This window comes from Bactrocera tryoni, chromosome 2 (genome assembly GCF_016617805.1).
Source record: "Bactrocera tryoni isolate S06 chromosome 2, CSIRO_BtryS06_freeze2, whole genome shotgun sequence".
NCBI lineage: Eukaryota > Metazoa > Arthropoda > Insecta > Diptera > Tephritidae > Bactrocera > Bactrocera tryoni.
In genome coordinates, this window is record NC_052500.1 from 21,532,511 (window position 1) to 21,558,939 (window position 26,429).

Here is a 26,429-nt window from a genome sequence, read left to right on the forward strand (position 1 = left end):
AATATCATTCTTGAAATCCAACGCAAAATCAATTCTTGCCAACAGTGACACCTGTTGGACTAAGTAGGCAATTGTGAAGTAAAGTTCTCGCTCGACGAACGAAGACCAGACTCTACAAGTCACTCATCATCCGCGATCTGCTATATGGACGATGACATCATCTGATGAGTCGACATTACGATTTTTCGAGAGAAAGATCTGCAGAAGATTTATGGTGCCTTGCGCATTGGCAACGGCGAATACCGCAGTAGATGGAATTAAGAGACAACGGCTACACTGGCTAGGTCATGCCGTCCGAATGGATGAAAAAACTCCATTCGTATTCGACTGCAACGCTGTTGTAAACTTGGCTATACCTTAGTAAGTGAATAAAGAAGAGGTAGAATGGCTTATCAATAATAATTTGGAGATTTTCTTCTCACCAGGATCGACATTTTTGTTTAATTACCGCACCATTCAGTGCCATAAGTAATAAATATAAAAGTGAGTCTCACTGAAGAAGATGATTTTCTTAAAAAACAAAAATCGTTTTCAAGTTGTGGTTTGAGACAGTCCCAATTCTTGCGAACGTTTTGGAATCGACAAATTACGGTCTTCAGCAATACTAGTCTGAACGGCAGCAATATTTTCATTACTTTGAGAGATTCTTTGCCTTATTGGTACTTAAACTTTAAGTGCATGTGTGAAATTTTCAACAATTCGACGAATAACGAGCATATTTGGGTTAGGTCCTTCCCCGATTGTATTCAGTTTTAGCATCAGGCCATATTAATATCAGGTAAACTTGATCTCTTCTTTTCATTAGGATATCTTACAAATAAATTGATATTTGCGGTATAAAATTTGTAATGCACACTCCGCACCTCGTTTTCAGTAGCTTCAGACTGAAAGAGTTATATTTAGGCCAATTGCGACCTGCTACTGTTCTTTTGCTAGGTCGGAAGGTTTCTTGCGATTCCACCGGATTTTTCACTCCGTAGCTTTGATGAGTCTGGAAGCCTCCTCTTAAACATGCTGTCTAAGCCTCAGTTCATGAGATTTTGCAAGTTTGTATTTCTCATTTACCAATGAATTCACACCTAGATCAGCAGTTCAAACGTACCAAGGAGCATTAACTATGTAAAGTTCTCAAATCCTGACTTCAGCGAAATCACAGTTGAGCTCCGTAGGCCCAAACCGGCTTTAGAACTTCATTGTATACTACTTGTTTTGGATTGATAGAGTGTAACTCCTGCCAACTAGGTGGTATAGTTTAGCTATTCTCATATCAAGTTTATTCCTTTTATTTTTTTTTGACATGCTCTTTCCAGCGAAGCTAAGCATCTAAGGTGAAACCTAGGTACTTAACACTGTTGTGTTGTGGTATAGAAGTATTATTTATATAATTCGGACGTTATACAGATTTTTTCAAGGTAAAGTTGACGTGACTTGATTTGGAGTCGTTTAATTTAATGCGCTACTTAGATGCCCACTTAGTAATTGCATTGACTGCTGTGTGCCTGCACTCGTCAACTGGACACTGAGTTTGACTCTCCAGCTGCTTACAGTGCTGTGTCATCCGCAAAATGTCGGACAGTTGGGATGTCAGTGGTAAAAAGCAAATGAAGCATTAGCCCTAACACGCTTCTGAGGGAAACACCCGCTTCTAACAGTTGGAAGTTTGAGTATGCGAGATTTCTGTTATAATTTCTATGCGTATTTTAGTTAACAAAACTATGCGACTATTGTAAATGTGCTATTTTACATACTTTAAGTTTAATAAACTTTTATATAGCAACTTTTGTGAAAATTCTTTATTGCAGTTTCGGGTAGTCGCTAAATGCCAAAAGTTAACCGTGTCGTTGCAGTCGGCAAGGCAGTCCATTTTACTCTTTTGTTTTATTTTTGTATTATTTTGAATGCTGCCAAAAATTATTACAAATAGTTGAAAAGCACTCTAAATAGACCATATCAATTGAGTTGTTCTGATTAAACATATAATTAATTAAAATATAAGGTTTAGTGAAAGTAGAGCAATTATTTTTACAAAAAATGGTTTACACATCACAATCACAATCACAAAACCGGTAGCGTCTAGCCGTTGCAAACGGGGGCTAAACTAGAATTGACGGTGAAGAGGGTTTAGCTATGCATTTGGTGGGACAAGTAGGGAATTATGAACTATGTGCTGCTCCTTTACGGCCAAACTTTTTATGAGGTCCGGATGTCAACAATTAGAAAGAAAAAAATTAATATCATACCGAAGCTATAATACCTTCAATAAATTTTGTCGTTCGATAAGAGAGGGTGTTGCTACTAGCCCAATTGAACTAATATGAAGTTTCATTTCAAATTGTGAATTTATTCTTTTTTACAGGCCATTTAGTATCGCCGGGTCACAGTATTTTTTTACAATGGAAAAAATTGAATATCGTGCAGTGATAAAATTCTTATTTTTGGAAGGTGTAGCACCAAAAGAAATTCACGAACGAATGTTAAAAGTGTATAATGATTGTTCACCTACAATTGGAACAGTAGAAAGATGGATTGCTGAATTTAAACTTGGTCGTACAAGCTTTGAAGACGGTATACGTGAAGGACGTCCAAAAAGCGCATCAACACCAGAAATCATAGCCAGAATACGGGATATGGTTTTGGAAGATCGTCGATTGACTGAGAGAGATTTAGTAAAGGCTCTACACATCTCATTAGGCAGTGTGAGCCATACTTTAAAAGAAATTTTGGGTTTTAGACTGTGTGCACACAACAATGGAATAAAAACACATTCGAATGCGACTTTCTCAGCAACATTTGGAGCTTTCTAAAAAGGATAAAGTGGATTTTGTGCATCGATTCATCACTATGGATGAGACTTGGGTCTATCATCATGATCCTGAATCAAAATAAGCGGCTAAAGAGTGGTGTGAACCTGGTTGTTCGTTTTCGAAACGAGTTCGTGTCCGGAAATCGGCCAAGAAGTTTATGTCATCAGTTTTTTGAGATGCGGGACGAATTTTGTTTGTGAATTACTTGCAAACTGGTAAAACAAATAATTTTGGGTATTATTGCACCTTTTTAGACCCGCTGAAGGAAAAAATTCTTGAAAAAAGACCCGGTTTGTAGAAGAAAAAAATACTTTTTCATCAGGACAATGCACCGTGTCACAAGAGCATTTTGACAATGGCTAAATTCCATGAATAAAAGTTCGAATTGTTGGAGCAGCCACCGCATTCATCAGATTTGGCCCCCAGCGACTTCCATTTGTTTCCAGAACTCCAAAAATTAATGCGTGGCAAGCGTTTTTCATCAAATGAAGCGATCATAACGCCAGTTGAAGCGTATTTTGCAGACCTTTCGGATTCTCACTTCAGGGATGGGATCCACCGATTGGAGGATCATTTGAGCAAGTGTATTAATGTTCAGGGAGATTATACTAAATAGTAAAGTGTATTTTGAATCAAAAATTATGTTTTTCTTATCAAACGACAAAATTTGTTGAACAACCTGGTATTTGTTAGCATAAAAGGGTATACAAATCTTCTTTTTGATATTGATTGGACCGATTGCAGATTGTCGCGTTGCCTTAGTTAAATAGTTCATGCAAAATTTCGAGAATATATCTCAACAAATAAAGAAGCTTTCCTTGCAAGGATTGGTAATGATCGATCAGCTTCTAAGGCCACTGATGGTGTTGTGGACACATTTGTGATAAAATTAAATATGAATATTTGTGCTTATTATTGTTGCGCGCAGTGTTTTTTCGTACAACTGTTTCAGCAACTTGTTGACTGTCGTCTCAAAAATTATTCTCTGTTAAACTTAAATGCCATTCGCATGTTAAAGCTCGTTCTGTTAAGGCGTTTGAGCTAGCTGTGTTGGCTGTTACATCCTAATAGTGATTAGTAAATATTATAATATATGTTAGTGATTTTTACAATAAGATAAGCATTGAATTACTGCGAAATGTTTCGATTGCAAGTGCAACACGGAGATAAGTATACATATGTATATATGTATACTTATAGAAGTTTCAGCGCATTCTAAGCAAGAGAAGTGTTATAGATTTAAAAAAGCCACCTAAATTCAATGTGCCTACAACTACTGCGGAAGAAACAACCATTTAACACAATACAGCAAAAAAGTTAGTGATCGAACTTCAGGCAAATAAAGTGTTTTCGTGTTTACAATAATAATTTAACTTTTTTGGTCACTTTTCCGACGAGTGTACTTATACAATTTTCACAATTGCTTTTTAGTAATGAGTTAATTTAAAACTGTTACCGTTAATTAAGCCAAATTATTTATATAATTTTTTTTTATTTATTTACAGCTCGAATAAATTTCAAAAAACTTGTGTAAGGACATTCAAGTATCAACAACAATGTATCAAGTAATCCGTTTTCTATTTTTCTGTTTGCTTGGCTTGGGATTTTTGAAACTATCGCCGGCTCAAGTAACGTATGTATAACTTTGTTTATATACAACGTATTTGTATATATATATATATATTATATTCCGAAAATTTCAGACAAGAATATACAGGCGAAAGCTTACGTTCACTAATTTTTGCCGTCAATCAATTAGACAATAAATTCGAGCGTCATGAACATCGCGAAAGAGCGCTTGGTGAAGTAATTAAGAAATCTCTAACGTCGCTACAAAGGGGACAACTGAACCTGGAACGACTATATGGTACACAGTCACATTTCGATCAGCGTTTTAGCGAAACTGACTTTCACTTAAAAGCGGTAAGAAAGCTTAAGCTCAATATTTATCTGATTTATAGATATTTTTTCAAAAAAAAAAAAAAATCACAATATGATCAAACTAATTGCAAAAGAAAAATAAAACAACAAACAAAAATGGAAGAAAAAATAATTTATGTTCTTCTGATGTCGTCATGAGAAAGGGAAGTGGCGTGATTGATTTTTTTAGTTTTAAAAACGTTTTATCTCTAACAAAACTAAGGGTCCTTTAGAAAAACGATATATGGCAATGTGGTAGGTAATGAAAAGATCCATAACTTTTGTATATACACATTTGTCACATTACTCCAAATTTATGTGAAAATTTTAAATAAAAAAGTTGTTTGTTTTGTAATATTATCTTTTGCATTAATATTTTTTGCCTCTTTTTAGCTATTACTACGATATATCACGTAGATGAAATTGAAAATGTTTGCCATAAAACGTTATCAAAAATTTTTAAACTTAAAAAAAATGAGCTACGCACTTTTACTTCCCCTTCTCGTACACAAATCGCCCGCAAATTATTTTTCCTTTAATTTTTGTTATTTTATCTGCTTTCTCCGATGAATTTCAAATTTTTATGATTTCAAACTTTTTATACCTTTTACTATTTTCTCCACTGGTCTATTAACCAAATTTTTATTTTACCCATACACTACCATAAATAACATAGCAAGAAGAACGATTAAGAAACCGCATTGAGACATTCTTTACGGAACAAGACAAAACAAATCAACGGCTACTCGAGCAATTGACGAAATTGTCTTTGAATGTGGAGAAATTGTTAGATAACTCCAATGACTTGAGAAAGCCAAGCAACAAAGAGTCTTACAGTATCGATTGGTATGAAAGGCAAAAATCACCGCCATATATTCACTTAAATGATAAAAGGAAATCAAATGAAGAGCTTTACAGCAGCATTAACTACAACCTGTCAAGGCCAATTTACAGTAGCCTTAACTACAGCCTGTCAAGGCCAACCGCGCAACAGCTGCTGAAGTACCCCGGGTTCGATAGCAACGTGCTTGTGAAATCTGACGAGCCTGCGTCACAAAGTCAACAGCCTTGTGCGCAACCGACATCACAAAACGGTCTCACAGATGCCGTCAAGATATTTTTTCACGAGTTGACTAACGAAACGCACAACCTTCTTCATGATGTCAACACCAATGTGCAAAATATGGTACAGAAATGTAAGTAAAACTAGAAAAAACGGTAACAAAGCCAGAATACCCTTCACAGGTGCTTATTTTATAGCATAAAAATGTGAAAAATGATTGTTTTCAGCACAAACTGAAGTCATGTCGCGTCTTCAAGAAGTCGAGCAGAGTCTACATACCGATGCTGAGGAAATTACGAAAACGCTAAACATCCACGAAATTTCATTGCAGGAATTCCATAGCGAAATGATTAACACTTTCAATAAGGTAAATGATAGTTTTGAAACTTTAAGTAGGTGCAATAGCGTCTCAAAGCCACGCAGACAAGTCATGGATACGGAGGCAAGCGCCAGCGATTTAGCAACTGATAAACAACCAGAGCAAATGCAATTGCTTGATTTGCTGAAGACACATTTCGACACAATTCACCAAAACATGACAAACATTCAACTTGAAATGGCGACAAATCTCAGCGCCACCATTAAAAATGAAATTAGTTTTTTGTGGCGTCAAATTTCCATTACGAATGGCGAGATCAACGACAGCAGAGATTTACTACGGCTAATGCGCGATCGGAATGAAATCTTCGTCAACAGTATTTTACAAAGCATAGCTGCTATCAGCTTAAAAGTGGTGGATATCAAAGAACGTGTAATGGACATGAGTGACTATCAAAATTATTTGTCCAACAAATTACCATTATTGCCCCAAGAATTTGCCGACATGCAACAAGCATTCATCGGTTGGCTAGAACAGCTAAGTGAGACCATCAAAATAGTGCAAGAAACGAAGAACGGTTGGGCATCGAAAATTCTTTGGAAATGAAATAACTTCGTATTCGTTTCGAAACGAGTAGCTTAATATAATCATAGAGTTAAACGAATATATCCGTAGTCGTTAGTTGGAGCAGAGAACATAAAACATAAGTATGTTTTATGTTTTCTGGTTGGAGTGACACACTTTAAAAGTATAAACATTTTGGGAAAACATTTACATTAGTTTTCAAACTGTTATGTCCACTTAGTATGTCGATGAAGCAGTTTCCAAAAAGATTTAACATTTAATTTAAAAAATAAACACAATTTTACTTAGTCTTTCTGCTGAATTAGCAAGTTTGTCGTTAAACCATCCATTAATCCCTAACCAATCGAAAGACATATTCATATATATTACATACGCATGTATTTTACAAATACATATTCGGCATGTAATCCATTTCTTTTCCATAAAAATACATAATTCTATTTCGAAGGAATTTTTTTGCACCTTGACAAAAATGTGATTCAATTTGTTTCTAGACATTTAACTTAGCTCATAAACAGAAGAGTAAACTGTATGTATTAAAATGTAATTTCCATAAATACTAAATATTCTTTGTATAATACGAAAACGTGTGCACAATCAAATCGAATTAGAATAAGCATACAAACTGTTATTGAAATATTGCACACATTTTTCTATACATTTTATAATTGATTTACCCCCATCCCAGTTAAAGCCCTTGCACAGTTATTTCCCTATTTTAAATACCTATTTCCCCCAACGCTGTTCACATTTTGAATATTTATATAGCACTTTAACAAAACTTTCTACGTTCACATAGCGACCAGTCTCAAAGGTGTGGAATTCGGTGAATCGTGTCTGCCAAGGAAGCATACCGAAAGTGCAGATGTCTCTGTTGAATATTATGCTCAATTCGGGATCTACACAACTCCATTGTATATGCTTAGCCAATTCATCACTAATGTGTTGTTCTAGTTGTTTGCGATCGGCTAGTAAACTTTGCACCTTGGCGCTTTCACGTTGTTCGAATAGTTCACGACAGATCTTTGCTATCAGCGATCGGTTGTCTATGCCGCTGATGTTATAAATCTGCAATAAAACGCAAAATATGGATTAATGTATTGATAAAAAAAAAAATAGTAAAATTGGAATGTATGTGTCAGAACGATCCACGCGCAATATCAAATCAATTGTCTATACAATTTTCGTTTAAAAAATAGTGATAAGGTGTGCCATTACAAATTCACAACATAGTGTTGGCCTTTTACTGATAAGACGCATATAACACTATGACACTTTAGGAAACTTCTACTTTGCTTTTGCTTTAGCGCATACATAATATCAACTCACTTTTAAATATGCCGGCGCTTTCTTTTGATACACATCCCCATTGCAAGAGCTGCCATTTTCACTGCGTACACCATTCGTCATGCATCCATTTGTTTTCAGATCCTTTGTCTCTGGTGTATAAACATCCAATCCCCATTCGAAGTGGTTATGCTGCAATTCGTTCCAATACGATTTGCTTGACTTGCACAAGTTTTCTTTTAAAATCTGTCCATTTAATTCACTACGGACATCATATAAACTGACGCAATCAATACCAATTATTTGTGCATACGATAAAATGCGTGCAACAACTGATTCATTAACTCTCGCAAGTGGATCAGTGCCAATGATTATGTTTAAATGTCGAGGCAATTTGGTTAGTTCAGTTTTGCAGCGTTGTAGAAATGCGCGGTCGCGGCGTGTTATCGTCGTACTATTGTACTGTTGGTCATATGACCAAAGTAATATGGCTTGAAACCGCAAAAACAGAAAATGTAATATTTCATATACGTTGACAAGTATATGCAATACCCGCCACATCAGCTGGTACAAATAGACAAACATGCCGGCACACTTTCTTTGATTATTTCTATCAACAGGCGGTGGTAATTTGGAATGGACAATCTCTAATTTTCGTGTGAGAGTATTGGGAAGCGCAAGAACATAACCTGCAATGAAAAATGAAATAAAGTATAACTCTTTAAGTATTTCTTACTACTTACTGGGTTGTCCTTGAATAATCTGTAGGCTCCTACTTTCTTTACCTACGAATCATTTTATTCATACAGTAAACCGAACATAGTTATAGTATTTACAAAAGTGATTAATAGAACTTTATAAAAAGTCTTGAACAGCGTCCAATGTTTAATGAGAGATCAAAATACCATCTCCCATCAGTTGCTTTTGACAGCCGCAACACGTCAGTATAAATAAATGCTGCCACCGTGCAAAGTAGCAGAAATAGTTTTCTTTATGTAGTAGTAATGATTATAAAAAAAATCTACAAATTTTTAGATTTCGAAAACAATAGTTAATGTCAATTGAACTTTTATAAAATAGAAAAATGTATTTAAAGTACATAAATAAAATTAAATTTAATTTACGACAATCGTTTCACACGTTGCCAACTTAAAAAAAAACATTATCATATTCTACATTTCCATATTCGTAGATCCAATTGGCAACGCGTTGTTAACAAACGGTTGGCTACGCTAGTTCGCTGTTTATTATTTACGTCGGTTTTTCGTCTGCTTCATTCGTTGCTAGAATTTCGATTCAAATTATTTGTGTTCGCGGAAAAATCGTCGGATTTTTCACAACAGGAAAATCTTGGGGAGTAGTGTGTGATTGTGTGAAAAAGAAAGGTGTGAGAAAATTCTAACATAATGCTTTGTATGCTTAGTTTAATTTGCAATTTGTTAATGTGAAATATAGTTGAAAAAGAATGCCATAAGTGATCATAAAATAATTGAATTGTGTTCTAAAATAAGAAGTATACATAAATAAGATAAAAGTGAAATAAAAAAGCATTAATACGTTTTTTTAACCACGCCTACTAAACCAGGATGGCTGCAACAGCGGCTGTCTATAATCGCCTTCACAGCACCAGCGGAAGCATTGGTGGACTAAGTGCCAGTATGGGTAGTATGGCACATTCGCAGCTTGCGCGTTCACTGGAACGCATTCTGGAGGAGGCACACCTAAGCGGCGAGCTAATACTAACAAATCGCAAGCTAAAAGACTTTCCGAAAACTGGCACCAAATACAATCTCACCGATACGGTGATGGCAGGTGAGTGCATAATCTGTCTCAATACAAATAAAAACACTGCAAAGGAGTAGACTTTAGAGGCGCGGTTAAGAATGTGCTGATTGGGAATGCATACGAAATTATTAAGATATATGAACATAAATAATGCGCTTGTCGCCTCAAAGTTTTGTGGTGTATTCGCCATACGACAAATGCCTGTAGCATGCAAAGTATACCTGGTAGCATGCAGCAGACAGTTTGGGTGCGGCTGAGCCAGTCAGGCGATGCATTTACAAATAAATACTTTTGTTAAGAAGCTTTTATGCTTTTACATATATCTGCTTACATGCTTTATATTATATATTAGTTTAAAAAGAATATATGTTCACTATAATATTGAAAGTTTGTATAGTTTTTGAAGATGAATTTTCCTACCACATTGAAAAATCAATAAATTTCATACAGTATAACTGCATACATATAGTACACATATTTCCATGTCAGCTGGTTCGCCTTCCGTACTTGATTCGCGCACGATGCTTGCAATGCGTTCCACGTTCGTTGGTCACCAACCACCAGCTGTGCGTCGCGAACCATGTTCTTCTCCCTCAAGGACAATCGATTTTATTGCATTTTCTCTTTCTTGCTTGAAAATGAAATTAAAAACTATACATACACAAAGTAACTTACACGTCTACCCCTCTGTCTCTTCGCTGTACTCCGCACTATTGCGTGCAGGTCTGCAAGGAAGTTGAAAACATTGGACGTTGAACGTGGCCCTTTTTGTAGCTTATACATAAACTATTCGTATTTGTTGTTATTGCCCATTGCACTTGATATTTTAAATGAGCCCGAAATGGTGCAGTGCATGTTTTGCTAACGGCACAGAATGTTTTGTAGGATGGTGGTGTGGTTGGGACGTGCGCACTGCTGGGGTCACGCCATTCTTATTTGTTTGTTTGCCAACTTGCCGGCTATAAAGCAAATTGTAATGTAATTATTCAGTGCTTTGTGCATATATTTTTGCTTGTGGCCTTTTAGATGTTGATGTGGGCGTTATTTTTGAGCTTTATTATTTTGTTTGCAGTTTTTCTCATATTTTTTAATTGATGAAAATTTTAATAAATTTATATTTCTGTTTTTTGGTCGAAAATATTTCAATATAAAGCACTCAACATGAGTTTTAACTCAACATGAGTTTGGGATTGTGTGCATATATTTTTATATTATACAGTTTCCTTTTTTTCTGGTAAATATGTACACCCATACATTTGCATAAATGTTGTACGCAATACCTCGTCCCAAATAATTTTTTATATGTTGCTTATGCTATAACGAAATCTGCCTCGCGTTAACACCGTTTTCGCCTGCCATAATTCTATGCTTATTTCGATAAATTTGTCCGTTGCAGTCATATTTGGCATGTCTATGAGCGCACACTTGCTTAAGAATTCAAAAAGTATTTTTTACAACAAAACATAAAATAATATTTTGGTGGCCTAAACGGCACAAGCTGGTGGTCATATAACTTTATTGTTTTTTTTCTACATTTTGGAAGGTATACACTTCCTTACATAGCTGCGAGATACATGATAGACATGTTTGTGTATATGTTTGTATATTTATATAATTGTACAAGACGACTTATGCATTTATACCTCGAATATTTTTTGGTTTCCACCTTTATAAAGTGGTGGTTGATTTTCAGCGCAGACATTAGGATATTAAGTTTATGCCTTCGACTTTCATTGCTATCAATTTTCTTGGCTTTTCTTAGCCCCGAAAGACTGTGTGATTTTGGGTACTTGCAATTTTTTTTTGTTTTTGCTCCCCTTGGGTATAATTTCAACACTTTTTGGCAGTAAACTCGTGCAAGCACACATATTTGCAAAGTTTTGCTTTTATTTATTTTTTTTTTACTTACTTCTCGTACTTTCTTGAAAAGTTCTCCCTTGGGTTGTGATATGCAGGTAAAGGGAGGGTTGGCGACTTAAGTCATTGTTTGTGATAGAAAAAAATTGTATGAAATTTGTTTTTATGTTGTAGTAGCCTAATTAAATATTTCAGGCGAGCTGTGTTGGTCGTTCAGCCGAAGTAACAGAATGTTTTCACTATGTTATAATGATAGTTAGATATTGAAAGTATTTCAAGATTTTACCGCATACGCGATCTTGTAGAAAATAAATTGTTCAGATCTAGCATGTAGCTGGTATTCAAACCGACCTATAAAAATCGAAAAATAGATCTGTTTATACCAGGGACCGTAACAGTTATGAGGAAATGAGCAAACAATCAAGTTTAATAATTATTTTTTAATTTATATTAAAGTCTATTTCCGGAAATGCCTTCAATTCGCGTATTTATTCACCTTTAATGTCTTTAATGGACTCAAAAGGGTTTCCCCGGAGCAAACGTTTGAGTTTGCTGAATAGCCAGAAGTCACATGTTCCATAATCGAAAAAAACTATGAACATAACCTGTTTTGACTTATTTTTTCGGATTCGGTACACTTTTGACATGATATTCGGCCGGTTGATCGTCGGTTTCCGGATCGTAGGCATAGATCCAAGACTCATCGCCAGTTATAAAAATTTGCATGACATCCGATCGTCGATTCTCAAGGACCAATCGCATTATTTTATGGACGTGTTGATCATCAGTTGATGTTGATGGCCGTCCTGGACTGTTACCGCTTTTCCGACCCTCTTTGAACGATTTGTACCAATCAAAACCACTTTCTCCTGATAAACAATTATTACCGAAGCTCTTTTCCAACATTCGGCTTCAGAAATTTGAATTAAAAAGTCTTATTATTTTTTGCTCACAGTTGTATGTATGTATGTATATGTCTGGCCCATTCTTCATAATTATTTTTTTTAGTCAAAAGTTATGCAATAAATGTTATTTTCGGTCCCTGGTTTATACTCTTTAATGCTCTAAGAAATCCACCTGTGAAGGCTGTTGTTACTGTGGCGGCAGAAAACATTCCTTAAACAAGATTGGAGCCGAGCTGACAGTACTTTGGCGAATAAAAATCCGCGTCATCCGGTTGCTTAGATCTAACTGTCGTGGGAATGGACCAGTGAAGGATGTCGTTGTTGTAACGGCAGAATTCTGCCGAGTTCTTGGGCGGATAAAAATCAATATCCGTTCTGGTTACTTAGGCCCGACTGTCGTGGGAACGGACCTGTGAAATATATTATGATTTCCTGCATCCGAAGCTAACGTTTTTTTCTGTTTCAATGCACTTGGTTTTCCTAAAAAATTGACGCCTCGTTGCTGCTCGCCTATATCCGCTTGCAGTTATTTACAAATAAATTATATACCTACTACCTCAAACACATTTATATACATTTATTATGTATGTATGTATGTATGTATATTTATTTTCGCTCTACTCTTAAAAGCGCACATAAAAAATGAAAATAAAATCGAGTAAATGTGCTTACTTCACGCAACTTCCCCTTCGGATTCAACAAGTCAAAGCAACGCTCGTCAGTTTGCCGGGAAAATGTTTGTGCTTTGCATGCAAATCAGTGGGATCGTCACAACACCATGTAGACACTGAAGCAAGCTAGCGCGTCAGCTAGCATATCAGTTTTTATAAGTTCTTCCTCGCCACCTCTGTCAAACCAACTGCGCTTTGCCGCACTCACCTACTCATATAGTTATGTACATATGTATGTTGATTTCTGCGACGACATAAAAGGTTCTTCCACAATAAACCAGACGCGCATGGCATAAATACTCAGCTCAGCTAGTGGCCATAAGCGTACCACACTTACAGACGTCCTTAGACCATCCAATGAAAAACTGTGTATTGTTCGCTCATAATATTGTATGTAGTGTCCGTATGTGCGGTGTGGAGACATCAATAAATTCGTGCGTTGTCGCCTATTGTACGAAGTTTCCAAAGTCGTTTATCGTCATATTTGTCGTCAACACACACCGATTTCCGAAGAATATACCCACTTGCATATTATACTCGTACTCGCACTCGTATGCTTATAAAAATAAATATTTATGTTTAGCGTATAATTCGTCATCACTTTGACGTGCACTTCCTGAGGCCGCTGGCACAATCGCATCGTTGCAACTATCGCAGCGCTCAATCGCCAGCGCCATTATCAACGGAAACAACAACAACAGGTTTATGTATGCCGTCATTATCATCAGCCTCATCATCGTCGTCTTTGTACTCTTTGCTTGGCCTTTGCCTCGTTGGCTTGCATTTGTTTGTCCACACTGTAGTACAACTGCTGTCTTTGTCTGCAGGTCGGCGCTCCCTGCGCGTCTGCGTCTTTAGTTTGATAATACCTATAATATTTGTTGTTTTTATTTGCACTATTTTTCTGTTAGCTATCAGCTTATAAGTTGCCGAGCTGTCACATAAATATTATACCTATGTACAGTAGAGAGTAAAAAAACAGCATAGCATAGCGTGCAATAAAAATCCCCAGAGGACTGGTCGCTCAAAATTAAGTTCTTGTATAGAAAACTTTTTTTTCGGCACTATCCAAGACAAACCTAAGACTTTAGCTGAAAAATAAACAACAACAACTACTGTCAATGTAGCTCCTCTTGAAAAAACCGGTTTCTGTAGAAATTTTTTGATTAAATTTTCGAACATTGGTAACCATTTGTGGAAGGGGTCCGTATTTTTAGTTTTCATGTACTTCAAAAACTCGGCTATAACCGCAGTAGCGGTGTCTACGCCAATAACGTAGAGGGAAGTTGTGCTTTAAAAGCGGTCTGTCTATAAAGTGGCGTACTTTGCAATTATTTTTCTCGCAACTGTATTTTCTAAAAATATGAATGTTATTGTATTTCAGTAGTAGTTGCAATTTTTGTTATCCATTTCTTTCAATAAAGTAACATAGTATGTACATATGTATTATAGTTTGCTATTAGTTATCTCTCAACTGTATTTCCTCCATTTATGTTTGTACATATGTATAGTATGCATGTAATTGTATTTAGTACAATTTCAGCAGCATTTTCATATTTTTTGCTATTTTTACTCTTATTGCAATACTACTATTTTTCTCGTAACTGTGTTTTTTTAAACATGAATTTAATTGTATTACATAAGCAGTTACATATTTTTTTCAATGAAGTGATATACATACATATGTGCTGCATATACATCTATTGTTGCTATTATTTTTCGCTCAACTGTATTTTCTCCATACACAATTATATTTAGTACTACTTCTGTATTTTCATATTTTTCGTATTTATAATTTTCCAAAAGTATTAACTGTTGTTGCTATAATTTTTCTCTCAACTGTATTTCATCTTCATACATACATATGTATGTAAATTTTGACAGTGGTTGCACAGTTTTCCTATTCAAAATCTTAAGTAAGTTATTGCAACATTATGCTAAAATTTTTCGCCCTACTGTATTTCTCCATATATGTATGTAAATGTATTTAGTTCACACATATGTATGTATGTATGTATGTACACATATGCGTATGTTTTCAGCTGAAAAATGAGGAGAAGTAGTGCCCTAGCTCCAACTCTATTTCTAGCCAACTACCTTCTATTGTTGGGACTTTTCAGCGCAGACACACGTTTCGTTTGTTTTTGGCCCTGCCACCGTCTTGTTGCCTATTTGGCCGGCTGCTCGGTTGCTCAATTGGCTGTGTTTACGCGCGGCAGCACACGCACACATATACACCAACATAAACGCCAATGCACCATAAAATCGTAAAACATTTTTCATTTCTTCTAAGGCTTTTTGGTGTTATTTGTTATTTTTTTTCTATTTTTTTCCTATTTTTTGTTTTTGTATTTAACGCCTGTTTTGGCCTTTCAACAACTCATGTTTTTCGAATTTCCACACCGATTTCATCGAACTTTCGTTGCGAGTTTTCCCAACCACATACAACACTGCACATTCCCAACGCCCGCACTGTTTTCTTTGCTTCTTTTTCGATTTTTCACCTTTTTAATTGATTGCATTTCTTTTATTTGGTATTTCGTGCGAAGTCTTTAAACTGCTTTGATTTGTTACTACTTCAATTAAAGTGAGTATTTGCGTTTGTTACTTTTTTTATATTTGTAATCATGCTCATTCATGCTTACAACTGTTTCTTTGCCCATTCGTCCGTTTAATATTCATATCGTGTTTGTTATATTTTATACTCGGCCGTTTGCCGTTTGCCGTACGTGCCTGTCGAAGGCTTAGGCGCTCTGCTTTACGATCTAATTACAATATTTTCATATAAAATTTGTTTTTTTTTTTTTATTAATTACACTGTTATTGGAAGTGCAGCGCATTCAATGCATTTTTTTATGGCGAAAAATGGTTTCGTTTCAATGACTTAATTATGTGCCTATGAGCCTTAAATTTTTTGTTACTTTATTTTGTATCTAATGCAACATACATATGTACATACATATTTTATAGCTTCATTTTATTTTGTTAACAGCGTCACTGAACATGCTCAGTATTGTTCAAATTACGGAAAAATTTAATCGCTGAACCATATCTCTGTGCCAGGGTGCTTTAAATACATACATACATACATAAGTATATACATATGTACGTATGTATGTGGGTGCACTTTTCTTTGAATCATGAATATCATGAAAATATCTCTATTATTGTGAATAGCCACGCTTCTTCACCATACTTGAGCTTGATCATATTTTTATTGTCCAATTTTTAGCTGAATTGGTTCGCTTTTGCCTGATGTCTTCTACATGGCGCGAGTAAAGTTTTTAAATTTCAACTCATTTCTAATTATATCACTATTATCTGTATATTGACTGATTTATTCGTAGAGATTCTCTTTAATGTACATATTTGTTCTATTGGGTCAATATTGATTCAAATTTCAAGAAACTCCTTTCATTTAATGTGCATTTTTTTAATACTTATTATGTTGACAATCTTTTTTAAGGTTCAGCCATAATCTGCCATAATGGAACGATACAGTCAATCTTAATATCTTTTTTCCATCACATCTTAGTGCAACCGGCCATTCTGCTCCTTACTCTAACTTCCTAAACTTGCTGAAAATGTATCCAGATCATTTCGAAGATAATCTAACTTGAAACTCATAATTCCTCCTAGAGTCTGAAATTTCCAAAAAATTTCCGAAAATCTGTGCAGATAATTCTAAAGACTAACTTGATATTTGCTCCTAGAGTTTGAAAATTTTTCAGGTTATTTTATGCAATTCGTAATTTGGTAGTTATAGGTTGGTATAGTTACCTAGCAAATTTTCAACTATCAGTACAAGATTCACTTTTCAGAACAGTCATAACTTTAATAAAATCTGTATATTTCATTAATTGCTGAAATTGAGGACTCTCACGTATTCCATCTCCACCTTTCTACCTATCTATACTAAGCTTCGTAAATTTTCTTCTTTTTCTTTACTGACGTAGACACCTTTGACGCGGTTATAGGCGACTGCCAATGCGCAGCCTTCCGCAAAGCCTTCTCTCGAAGACTCCTAAGGCCGACTCATCAGATGATGTTATTATCCATTCTTTCGAGTTTGGTCTTTGTTCATCGAGTGAAGATTTTACATTTTAATTGTTTACTAAATGCCAGGAGGTATTTCGTCTTGTCTTCGTTCATTACCAGACCCATTTACTTCGCTTCCCTATCCAGCCTGGAGAAGGCAGAACTAAAGGCGCCCTTGTTGAGGCCAATGATATCAATATCATCGGCGTTCGCCAGCAGTTGTACCTTCTCTATTTAACTATGCAGCTCGTACTATTTTCTCAAGCAATAGATTGAAGAAGTCACACGATAAGTGAAAGTTCCTTGTCTGAAACTTCGCTTGGTATCGAACGGCTCAGAGAGGACCTTCCCTGTTGATCAACGTCAGCTTACACATCCGTATTAGCTTTGCGAGGATACCAAGTACAGACGTAGCGGCATAGAGTTCCAATGATCGGACATACTCTCATCCAACCATATCCTGCAAAGGAGCTGGAGGCATGCACCTTGTTAGTTCTTCACCGCCGTATTTGAAAAGCTTTGTTGTTCTTCCGGCGCGTAATTGTTATTCGAACTTTTTAATGGTCGGGCAGTGGAACGTCTGCTCCTTCGTCATCGATCGGGGAATCGGCTCCGCCTTTTCCTGGCGTTAAATTTTCACTGCCATTCATTAGGCTGGAAAAGTGTTCCCTCCATAATTTCAGCAAAATCTCGGCATCAGTCGCCAGATCACCTCGGGGTTCTATAAGAGTATGCACCGATCTTGAAATCTTCTGTCAGGTGCCGGATCCTTTCGTAGAATTTTCGAGCATCATTCTTGTCGACCAGCTTGTTAAGCTCTTCGTACTCACGCATTTCGGCCTTTCTCTATCTTTGTCTGCAACTGCGTCTCGCTTCCCTCTTCAACTCTCGGTATCTATTCCATCTCGCACGTGTTGTGGCCGATTGTAACGTTGCGAGGTAGGTAGTCTGTTTCTCTCCGCTGCGACACGGCACTCCTCATCGTACCAACTGTTCTCTTTTCTGTTCTTTCCGAAAACCAATTTCAAATTTCCAATGTTTTCGTCTGCAACTGCATGTAAGGAGCTTGAAATGCCGAGTAGAAAATCGTTCGGCTGTCTGTTGTGATTGCAGCTTCTCGACGTCGAACCTTTCTTGTATTTATTGACGTGCGTTTTGTGCTGTACAGAGGCGGATGCGAACCTGCGCTGCAACAAGATATTGATCCGAGTCGATGTTAGGACCTCGGAGCGTACGCTCGTCTAAAACACGTATCAGTGTGTGTTTTCAGTCTATCACAAAACATTTAGAACTTGGAAATCACATGCCTTCAAACTTCAACAGTTCAAGACGTTTTGGATTTTCAAATACCATCTAGACAAATTTTCACTATAAATTAGACGACAGTCGGATCTTCATAACCGGACCGGAACGGAACCATCAATTAGTGCGGAAATGATTGTGGTTTTTGGTACAGATTTGAAATACAATTATTTTAAAAACTTTTCCAACTTCTAAGTAATGTTGTATCTCATTTTTAAGACCCTTACTTAGCTTCCTAACAAGAACATAGGAATTTTGAAAACTCTACAGTGGTTTAACGCCTTCAACCTAAATTTTATAATTTATTTGTATGTACACATATGTACATATGTGTACATATTTACAGTTTCAAACATAAGGGTATCAAAAGAAACGGAATGCGGTTTACGGCGATAAGTACCGCTTATCGCATTTATGTGGTAAAAAATATTAAATAATTGTAAACCAGTAAAAACAAATACATACATACATACTTATATATACATACTAGTATGTAAATATATGCTACGATAGGACCATACAATTCTTCATGTTGTTTAAAACTTTGATAACTCACATGAATTTTTTTTTTTATACACCAGTCCATACTTAACTATGTATGTATGTATGCACTTATCGCATATGTGAATGCCGCCGCAACGGCTGGACTTAAACTTGACCATAGAAAATCTGGTTCGTGTCATGGGATTAGTAGAGCAACTTTTACACACGTTCCACTAACACAAATCACAAAAACAATAAGCATATACAGACATACAGACATATTAACATATTAACATAAAAATGGAAAATTAAATTCATACAAACAATAATAAAAGCAACAACACATACGTGTGTTTGGCATATCTATAAAAGCGATCAGCAGTGGCTTTGCTTATTATAAATGTCCGTTGGAAAATAAATTAATTAAAAAAGAAATTCGAAGCACAATCGACGTGCGAAAGCAACATGTGCAAACTGGCCACACATACACACACATACATGTAAATATATAAAGAAGTATAAACATAAATGCGTGGCAACTGGTAATTGGAGTACTTGTGCACTTGTTTATGGCACACACTTGTTTACATATGTACATACATACATATTCATAACGTTAGATATCTGTATTTCTCGTGTTAATGAATTGCTCTTACAATTGCCAAGCGACAGCTGAGTAGCGCTGAGACTAAACAAAAGCATGCCAGCAAGCCAAGTCTCCAATCGGATAACGAATCCGCATGGCGTATAATGTTTGACAGTAATGAGTTGGAAGCGTGTGTCAGCAGCGTGTCCACTCGTCCGCCCCAAGCAACTGGTATCATTTTACGAAATAAATTAATTTCTTATTGTGCTCGTAAGCACTGTGCAAGCAAAATGACAAACAAATACATATACATATGTAGTACAGTATGTATTTGTCAGTATGTATCTGCGTGTATAATATTTACTTTTGAGTAGATCAAATGATTTCGTTTGAGAAATTAAAATTCTTGAATTGCTGAGAAGTCGATGACGTTGAATACATATGTAGGTATTTGTATACAGTATAAAGGCACTATATACATATTTTTGGGTTCCATAAAATACTTTTTACCGAAGGGAAGTTTCTTCTTCTTTTTTATTGCCGTAGACACCGCCTTCGCGGTTATAGCCGCGTTTAGAACAGCGCGCCAGTCGACCTTATTTTCGTTGTTTGGCGCCCAATTGGAAATACTAAGTGTAGTCAGGTCCTTCTCCACCTGGTTTTTCCAACAGAGTGGAGGTCTTCCTCTTCCTCTGCTTTTCCCGGCGGGTACTGCGTCAAATACTCTCAGAGGTGGAGTGTTTTCATCCATTCGGATGACTTGACGGTGGTATTAGCCCACTCAGTCCGTTGGCGTCTAGGCTGATGTTGTTGTTGGTGCTAATGCTGGTTCCAAGATAAACGAAATTATCTACGACTTTGAAGTTATGACTGTCAACAGTGACGTGGGAGCTAAGTCGCGAGTGCGACGACTGTTTGTTTCATGACAGTAGATATTTCGTCTTGCCCTCGTTCACCACCAGACCCATTCGCTTCGCTTTCTTATCCAGTTGAAGACATACCGCGTTCTGGACGGCCTTCGACCTCTTCAACCGATGAAAATATTAAAAAAGTGACGGATATGGTGCTTGAGAATCGTCAGGAAAGTGAGCTCGACAACTCTAATGAGTTAGGTAGATATTTTGGATATGAAACGCGTTTTTGCTCGACTCGTCCCGATAATTCGGAAATTTTTCAAAAATAGTACCGAATTCCGATCCCACATTCATGGAGAGCCTTATAACTGTCGATGAGACATGGGTTTATGGGTTTTACATGCAAACAGGTTAACAGTTTTCGGAATGGAAAAACTCAAGTTAAGGTTAGGTTATCTGGCCGGCTGTCGCGCTATATATATACCAACAGGTCTTTTATAATGCCAGATGGAGATTCATTATTACTACGAGCTGAAGTTTTCGTCATAACGTCAACGCTTTTGGCGAACTTTAACAGCGACTTGATATCTGGGATCGATACTCCATTGAGCCACCTGAACTGTGAAGCTCCTAGACATCTAGTACGAGTTCTCGATAAAGCTGGTCAGAAGCAATGGAGGTGTTTCAGCGTCTCTATCATGACTATTTCTCTGCACTTTTTGTATGTATTGTCGTTTTAATGGCTCGCATGTGATGCCAGAAAGTTTTGACCTTTCACTAAGCCTGTTTCGTTTCCTAGAGGTCTTTGTGGTCCGTAACCCAACAATATACAACCACTTACCGGCAGCCGCCATATCTAGTGTTTTTCTGCATCTAACAATATTCTTGCCGCTTGCCTATCGGTCCTCTTGTTAGCTATCTCAGCCGCTTTGCTGACCTCAAGGACTTTCGCTTCGAAGATACTGCAGTATTTTGGAAGATTGAATGATTGCCTAAGATCGAGCTCCGAGCAATAGATTCAGGTGGCCACTGCACCGCTTTGATTAGTCAAATGAAGAGTACCATCTAGACGGTAGCATTTTCTTACATGTATAGAGGGCAGCTCTGTCATGTTTCACTCTCTGCTCCACATTGAGTTTCTACATTAGTTTGCTATCCAAAATTATTCTCAAGTATTTGGTATGCTCCTTTATTGTTAATTCAACCCTGTTGAGCCCTCCATGTTAAGATAGTAAAACTAATTGAATTTGAAAACCTCTCAGTTGGTTCAAGGGACGAGCCTGGATTTTATAATATACATATACATAACTGTGTAATCATTAGATTCCGAAGCATGCAGGTTCGGACGCGATTAAATGGAGTCAAACTTAGGGATATAACGTATTTCTAAGTTGTGATCTACAGTGCGACTCCTTTTTTTTCAAATTTATAGTGATTTAAGTCACCGCTAAAGGCTAATAGCATTGACAGACGGCAGCGTTAAATCAGATTAATTGCATTTTTCGGGATTAATTCAGGAGTTACCACAGCTAACTCCGTTGCTGAATCCAAAAATAACTCTCAAAATTTTAGGGAGTTTGTGAGATTTTCGTTGGCAACATTGTTAAAAATGGCCAATTTTCATCTATTGTGAATGAAATACAAGCAACCCTGACAGCTGTTTATCAAATTCTCAATATAATATCAATAAAACTTCTATGTTATGATGCAGTTTTAAAAATAATGTGTTGATATGTTTTTGTAATAAAAAATGGTTTGGTAAAAATTGGTCGGCTAACAACCGTAATGTTTATCTTTTACCAATTTTCATTGAAAATATTATAAAAAGGACAATGAGCTGTTTATGAGAGTTTCAAACTCTTTGGATCTGATTAAGAGCGCAGTTAATCCGGATTAACGCTGCCGTCTGTCAAGGCTATAACAGAATGATCTTCAGATCTATACAAATTTTTTTTCAGATTTGTTTTAGAATCGCTGGGTAAAGTGTATGGCTCTAAGGGAGACTATTTTGAAAAGTAAATCGCTATTTTCAAAGTTTTCGTTTCTCTTTCGTATCTTAAGCTGAGAGTAGATTTCGTGCTTTGAAATATGTCTTAAAGAAAAACCATATATATCGAATGGCTCTCGTACGTGTGTGTCTGCTTTGCTTTTCGAGTCAAAAAAAGCACCAATGATATTTCCCAAGCGCACTTTTTCCAAAAATTGTTTCCATATGCTGCTACAATGATTATTTTGTTTTCCGTACATTTATGTACAGAGATTTGTAACATGTATACATATACATATGTATATATGCAGATCCGAAGCTGAAGCAAGACAGACCAAATTGCGCCATCCACTGAAGAAGCCAAACAGTAAAAATAATAGTGATCACACGCCATGAAAAAATCAATTGATTCAAATTACTTAAATTCCACAAAATTGAGCACCAAAAGAAAACACAAGCGAGAAACATACGAAACTCAAAGATAAGATGCCTGCCCCAAGGCATTAAAGTACATACAAGTTTTGTTGTATTTCTGGAGTGTTTGTTTAATTTTTTTTGTGTATTTATTTAAGTATTGAGTACTAATTTCTTTGTTTTTAAATTCGAAAAGCTGTGTAGCAAGGAATGTAATTAGTAAGAAATAGTAGTAGGAAAGTAAGAAAGTTAATTTTTGAAATCTAGTGATATAGTTTTTTGGTAAGAGAACTTTCGCCAAAATATCTTTTTCTATCAACGAGTAAAGAAATTCACTAAAAAGTTAAAAAATTGAAACATTTTTTTGTTTTTAAGTTTTCGGGTCACTTAAATTCAGCCGGTATAACATTTTTTTCGAAATCGCTTTTTTCAAATCAGACAACTTTTTGTGTTAACTGTAGTTTCACAATAACATTTTCTAGTGAAATTGGCATGATTTTTTGATAATGCAAGTTCCCGTTTGGTATTCTGCTCCTGGTAGTCTGTATCGTAAATAACTGTAAAATTTCCTGAAGATCGGTTGAGTAGTCCTCGAGCAATCTTCCCAACCACTTAGTCTAGCTAGCCTCGAGCGCACAAGTCCTTAAGGCTCTATATCCGAAACTATTACTTTTAAATGTTTAAACCAAATGTCACCGAGATCACATGCTTCAATTTCAGGCGTCAAATAGTCGGTTGTCATGGCGCAATAACGGTCGCCATTGACGGTTTATGTTCTTACCGGCATCATTTTTGAAGAAATAGGGACAGATGATTCCACCAGCCCACAAACCAGAACAAATCGTTGTTTTTTCTGGATGAAATGGCATATATTGAATCTGTACAGGCTGCTCTTTGCCCTAAATGTGGAAATTTTGCTTGTTTACATACCCAATAAGCCAAAAATGGGCCTCGTCGCTGAACAAAATTTGGCTCGAAAACGTCAGTTCCTCTTGGAGCTTCTCAAGAGCTCATAGAGTGAAGTGATGTCACTTGGGAAGGTCGAACGGTTTCAGTTCTTTAACAAGCTGTATCTTGTACGCTTCCAATTTAAAATCTCGACGTAAAATGCGCCAAGTCATTCCATATGTCAGTCCGAGTTGCTGCGAAGCGTACCGACGGTCTCCACGGTCTTCGTGTGCATTCTCAGCTACGGCTGTATTTTCTTCACTGCGAGTTGGGCGTAGTCTGTTCGGTCGAATACTATTCAATAATGAATGCTGGGTCTCAAGATAGTAGGCCGATTATTTGACCATAAGTTGAGCTAAGCGCGCGAAACACGTTATTTGCAGAACATGAATTTTCGTAATAAAATTGAACGATTCGTAAACATTGTTTCGTTGTTCATTGTTCTTTCCTTGAGGAAATGCCTAAAAAACAGAAGAATAATAACATCACATATTGACACAATTCACATTTGATCTGTCAAAATAAGGCTATTGAAAAAAGTATCTCTACTTGGAACACCCGTTCGTTATCTATCTTACTAGCATATTGTCTTCGCTTGTTGATAGCCCACTCCTTCCTGTCTTCCCACTCGTTCCTGTTTTTGTACGTTTCCTTTTATGTCAGCTTATCCCAAATAACTCCGAAGAACAATTAATTTACTTTAACAGCAAAAATGTGTGTTTGCCTCACCAAAACCAAAAATGACCGTTGCTAATTGCTGAGAAGGCGGCAAATGCGGTTAATGGCCTCGTACACCTAGATAAATATATATGTATATTTATTTCCTATTGCGTCCCCACCCGGTGACCACCTGTCTGCATGTGTACTTAATTTATACCGACCGTGGTATGGCCACTATCGCATAAATATTCATTCACATATATTCAAAAACAGAAATTTAATTTCGTTATTTCCTGCTTTGGACTACTATAAAACTGGGAGTAGATAGGTAGAGGTGCTCGTGTAAGTGTGAAAAATATGCGGCCGGTGCTATGTGTGAGCTACACACGTCGTTTGTTAAATTGAAAAAACTAGCATAAATTCTTAAATCGCCTGGGTGTGTAAAAGTATATTTAGTTGAAACATAATTATGTGAAAACGTTACGCACGAAATACTTGGTGGCGAAGACAAATATTGGTGGGAAGTTTGTACTAAGGCGCCGGCGTTGAGAGGAGACGTTGGCATGGCGGTGGTAGTATCCTTAAATCGCCTATCCCAGTTAAGTTTAGAGGGAGGCTTAGTTAAGCTAGGGAATCGCGTTTGATTTTAGAATGTAATGGTACTTTCTTGCCTTTGGAGGAAGACTAACTTGTAGGTTTCGATCTCAATGGGAAACGTAAATTACAGTTTATAAAGTGAAAGCTTAAAACTATCCAGCTAGCCATTTTTTCTGTTTGGGTCAAAGAAAGTGGCTGCTGGAGCCGTATCTGTCTAACAAAATATGTGAGAGACTAGTACAGAATGTAATTACTTTAACAATTCCAAGCATGCTTAATGAAGAACTTTGCTCAAGAAATTCACGAAACGAAACGATTCGCTCTTTCTCTTTCCCTACAAGTCTAACACTATCCTCCACTAAATCCACAATTCTAAATTTTAACGAACTTGACGATTAATTCAAAATACCGACTGTCAACCCTAATTTGAGATTTTACACTTGCCAGTCCGAGCTGCTTCACTCCGCATATGACCGCGATTGTTGCCAAAGTAAAGAGCCGCAACAAAATTCTAAAGTCACTAGTCGGTAGCATTTCATCGCCTGGTTGTAGTGAAATGCAGACGAAAAGGCTTCAGACGTGTCACAACATTTCAGCCCGTCCTCTCTAAGGATAAGTAATCCTCTCCGAACAGTTTCTGCTGAGCTGTTTTTGCTGATATAACTAACTTCAGACAATTCAGAGTTGAGCAACTAACATTTTCACATACTCCTTCTCAGTGAATGGCGTATTTGTGGTCAAACCAAAAACCATTGCAGACGAAGAGCTCAAGTTTGATCGAGAATCTAGAGTGACTCTTGTGAAACTTCGATATGGATATTGTATCAGCTTACACTCCTTCCTATCCAGAAGTAACTCCGGCATACCAAATAACTTAAAGTTGAGGCCACTGACTCCGAATTTCGGTAGCAAATTTTAGTAATTTCGACTTATTATTGGATGGTATATCTTTCCATGATGAAATGGCAAACCTTACTGAAGCGAAATGTCAAAAGAGCGGGAAAAAATATGGCGTCGTTTGCTGTCCCTACCGGTCTACTTTTGTAGCGTCGCTATTTAAAACCCCGTTATATGTCCAGCATGTAATAAGTTCTCGCAGCTTTCCAACCACCTCTTTGCCAGCCCAATGAATCCCAATTACCTGACATCTCTCTCTATGGTCCGACCCCGTGGAAGATCCACGTTTCCGGGACTTCCGGCCGAATGACAATCAACTTGAACTTTACCACCCAAATGGGGATTAATTAATCATTACAACAACAAAAGCATTCGTTTTGTGAAGTTAATTCAAATAATATTGGGTAGTAGAAAAAGTCTTTTCGTATTTCTAATCAAACTTCATATATTTTTTTTTATATATGTAA

The 26,429-nt window shown here is 36.6% G+C and overlaps 3 protein-coding genes across 8 annotated transcripts in view; 2 read left to right on the forward strand and 1 right to left on the reverse strand.

Moving 5' to 3' along the window:
* The first annotated feature begins 4,024 nt into the window (after window positions 1-4,024).
* LOC120768578 lies at window positions 4,025-7,322 on the forward strand. 3 transcript variants are annotated; one of them, XM_040095332.1, is made up of 5 exons: window positions 4,025-4,120; window positions 4,310-4,437; window positions 4,508-4,727; window positions 5,401-5,920; window positions 6,015-7,322. In XM_040095332.1, exons 2-5 carry the CDS (start codon window positions 4,361-4,363, stop codon window positions 6,710-6,712), a joined length of 1,515 nt encoding a protein of 504 aa, XP_039951266.1. In that variant the 5' UTR covers window positions 4,025-4,120; window positions 4,310-4,360; the 3' UTR covers window positions 6,713-7,322. The 3 variants fall into 3 exon arrangements, with proteins under 3 accessions (XP_039951266.1, XP_039951268.1, XP_039951267.1); XM_040095334.1 differs by lacking the exon at window positions 4,025-4,120 and adding an exon at window positions 4,132-4,241; XM_040095333.1 differs by lacking the exon at window positions 4,025-4,120 and adding an exon at window positions 4,132-4,234.
* On the reverse strand, window positions 7,047-8,884 carry LOC120768579 (dehydrodolichyl diphosphate synthase complex subunit nus1). Its single transcript, XM_040095335.1, has 3 exons — window positions 8,722-8,884; window positions 8,021-8,667; window positions 7,047-7,759 (listed from the first exon to the last, which is right to left on the reverse strand). The coding sequence occupies exons 2-3, from the start codon at window positions 8,561-8,563 to the stop codon at window positions 7,418-7,420; spliced, it is 885 nt and encodes a 294-aa protein (XP_039951269.1). The 5' UTR covers window positions 8,564-8,667; window positions 8,722-8,884; the 3' UTR covers window positions 7,047-7,417.
* Window positions 8,885-9,262: 378 nt separating this feature from the next.
* LOC120767819 (leucine-rich repeat and calponin homology domain-containing protein) overlaps window positions 9,263-26,429 on the forward strand; it is a 62,204-nt gene continuing 45,037 nt past the window's right edge. For 2 of the 4 annotated variants that reach the window (XM_040094103.1, XM_040094100.1), the window contains exon 1: window positions 9,263-9,790. In XM_040094103.1, the coding sequence (XP_039950037.1) occupies window positions 9,565-9,790 (226 nt within the window). In that variant the 5' untranslated portion in view covers window positions 9,263-9,564. The remainder of the gene's footprint in view (window positions 9,791-26,429) is intronic. The other 2 variants (XM_040094102.1, XM_040094101.1) reach the window with 2 other exon arrangements.

Coding starts and splice junctions, on each gene's coding strand:
- LOC120768578 (XM_040095332.1), top strand. CDS start 4,361: ATGTATCAAGTAATCCGTTTTCTATTTTTCTGTTTGCTTGGCTTGGGA. Junction 4,728..5,400: donor CTGACTTTCACTTAAAAGCG/GTAAGAAAGCTT, acceptor TAAATAACATAG/CAAGAAGAACGATTAAGAAA. Junction 5,921..6,014: donor GCAAAATATGGTACAGAAAT/GTAAGTAAAACT, acceptor GATTGTTTTCAG/CACAAACTGAAGTCATGTCG.
- LOC120768579 (XM_040095335.1), bottom strand. CDS start 8,563: ATGTTTGTCTATTTGTACCAGCTGATGTGGCGGGTATTGCATATACTT. Junction 7,760..8,020: donor AAGCGCCGGCATATTTAAAA/GTGAGTTGATAT, acceptor GTTTTATTGCAG/ATTTATAACATCAGCGGCAT.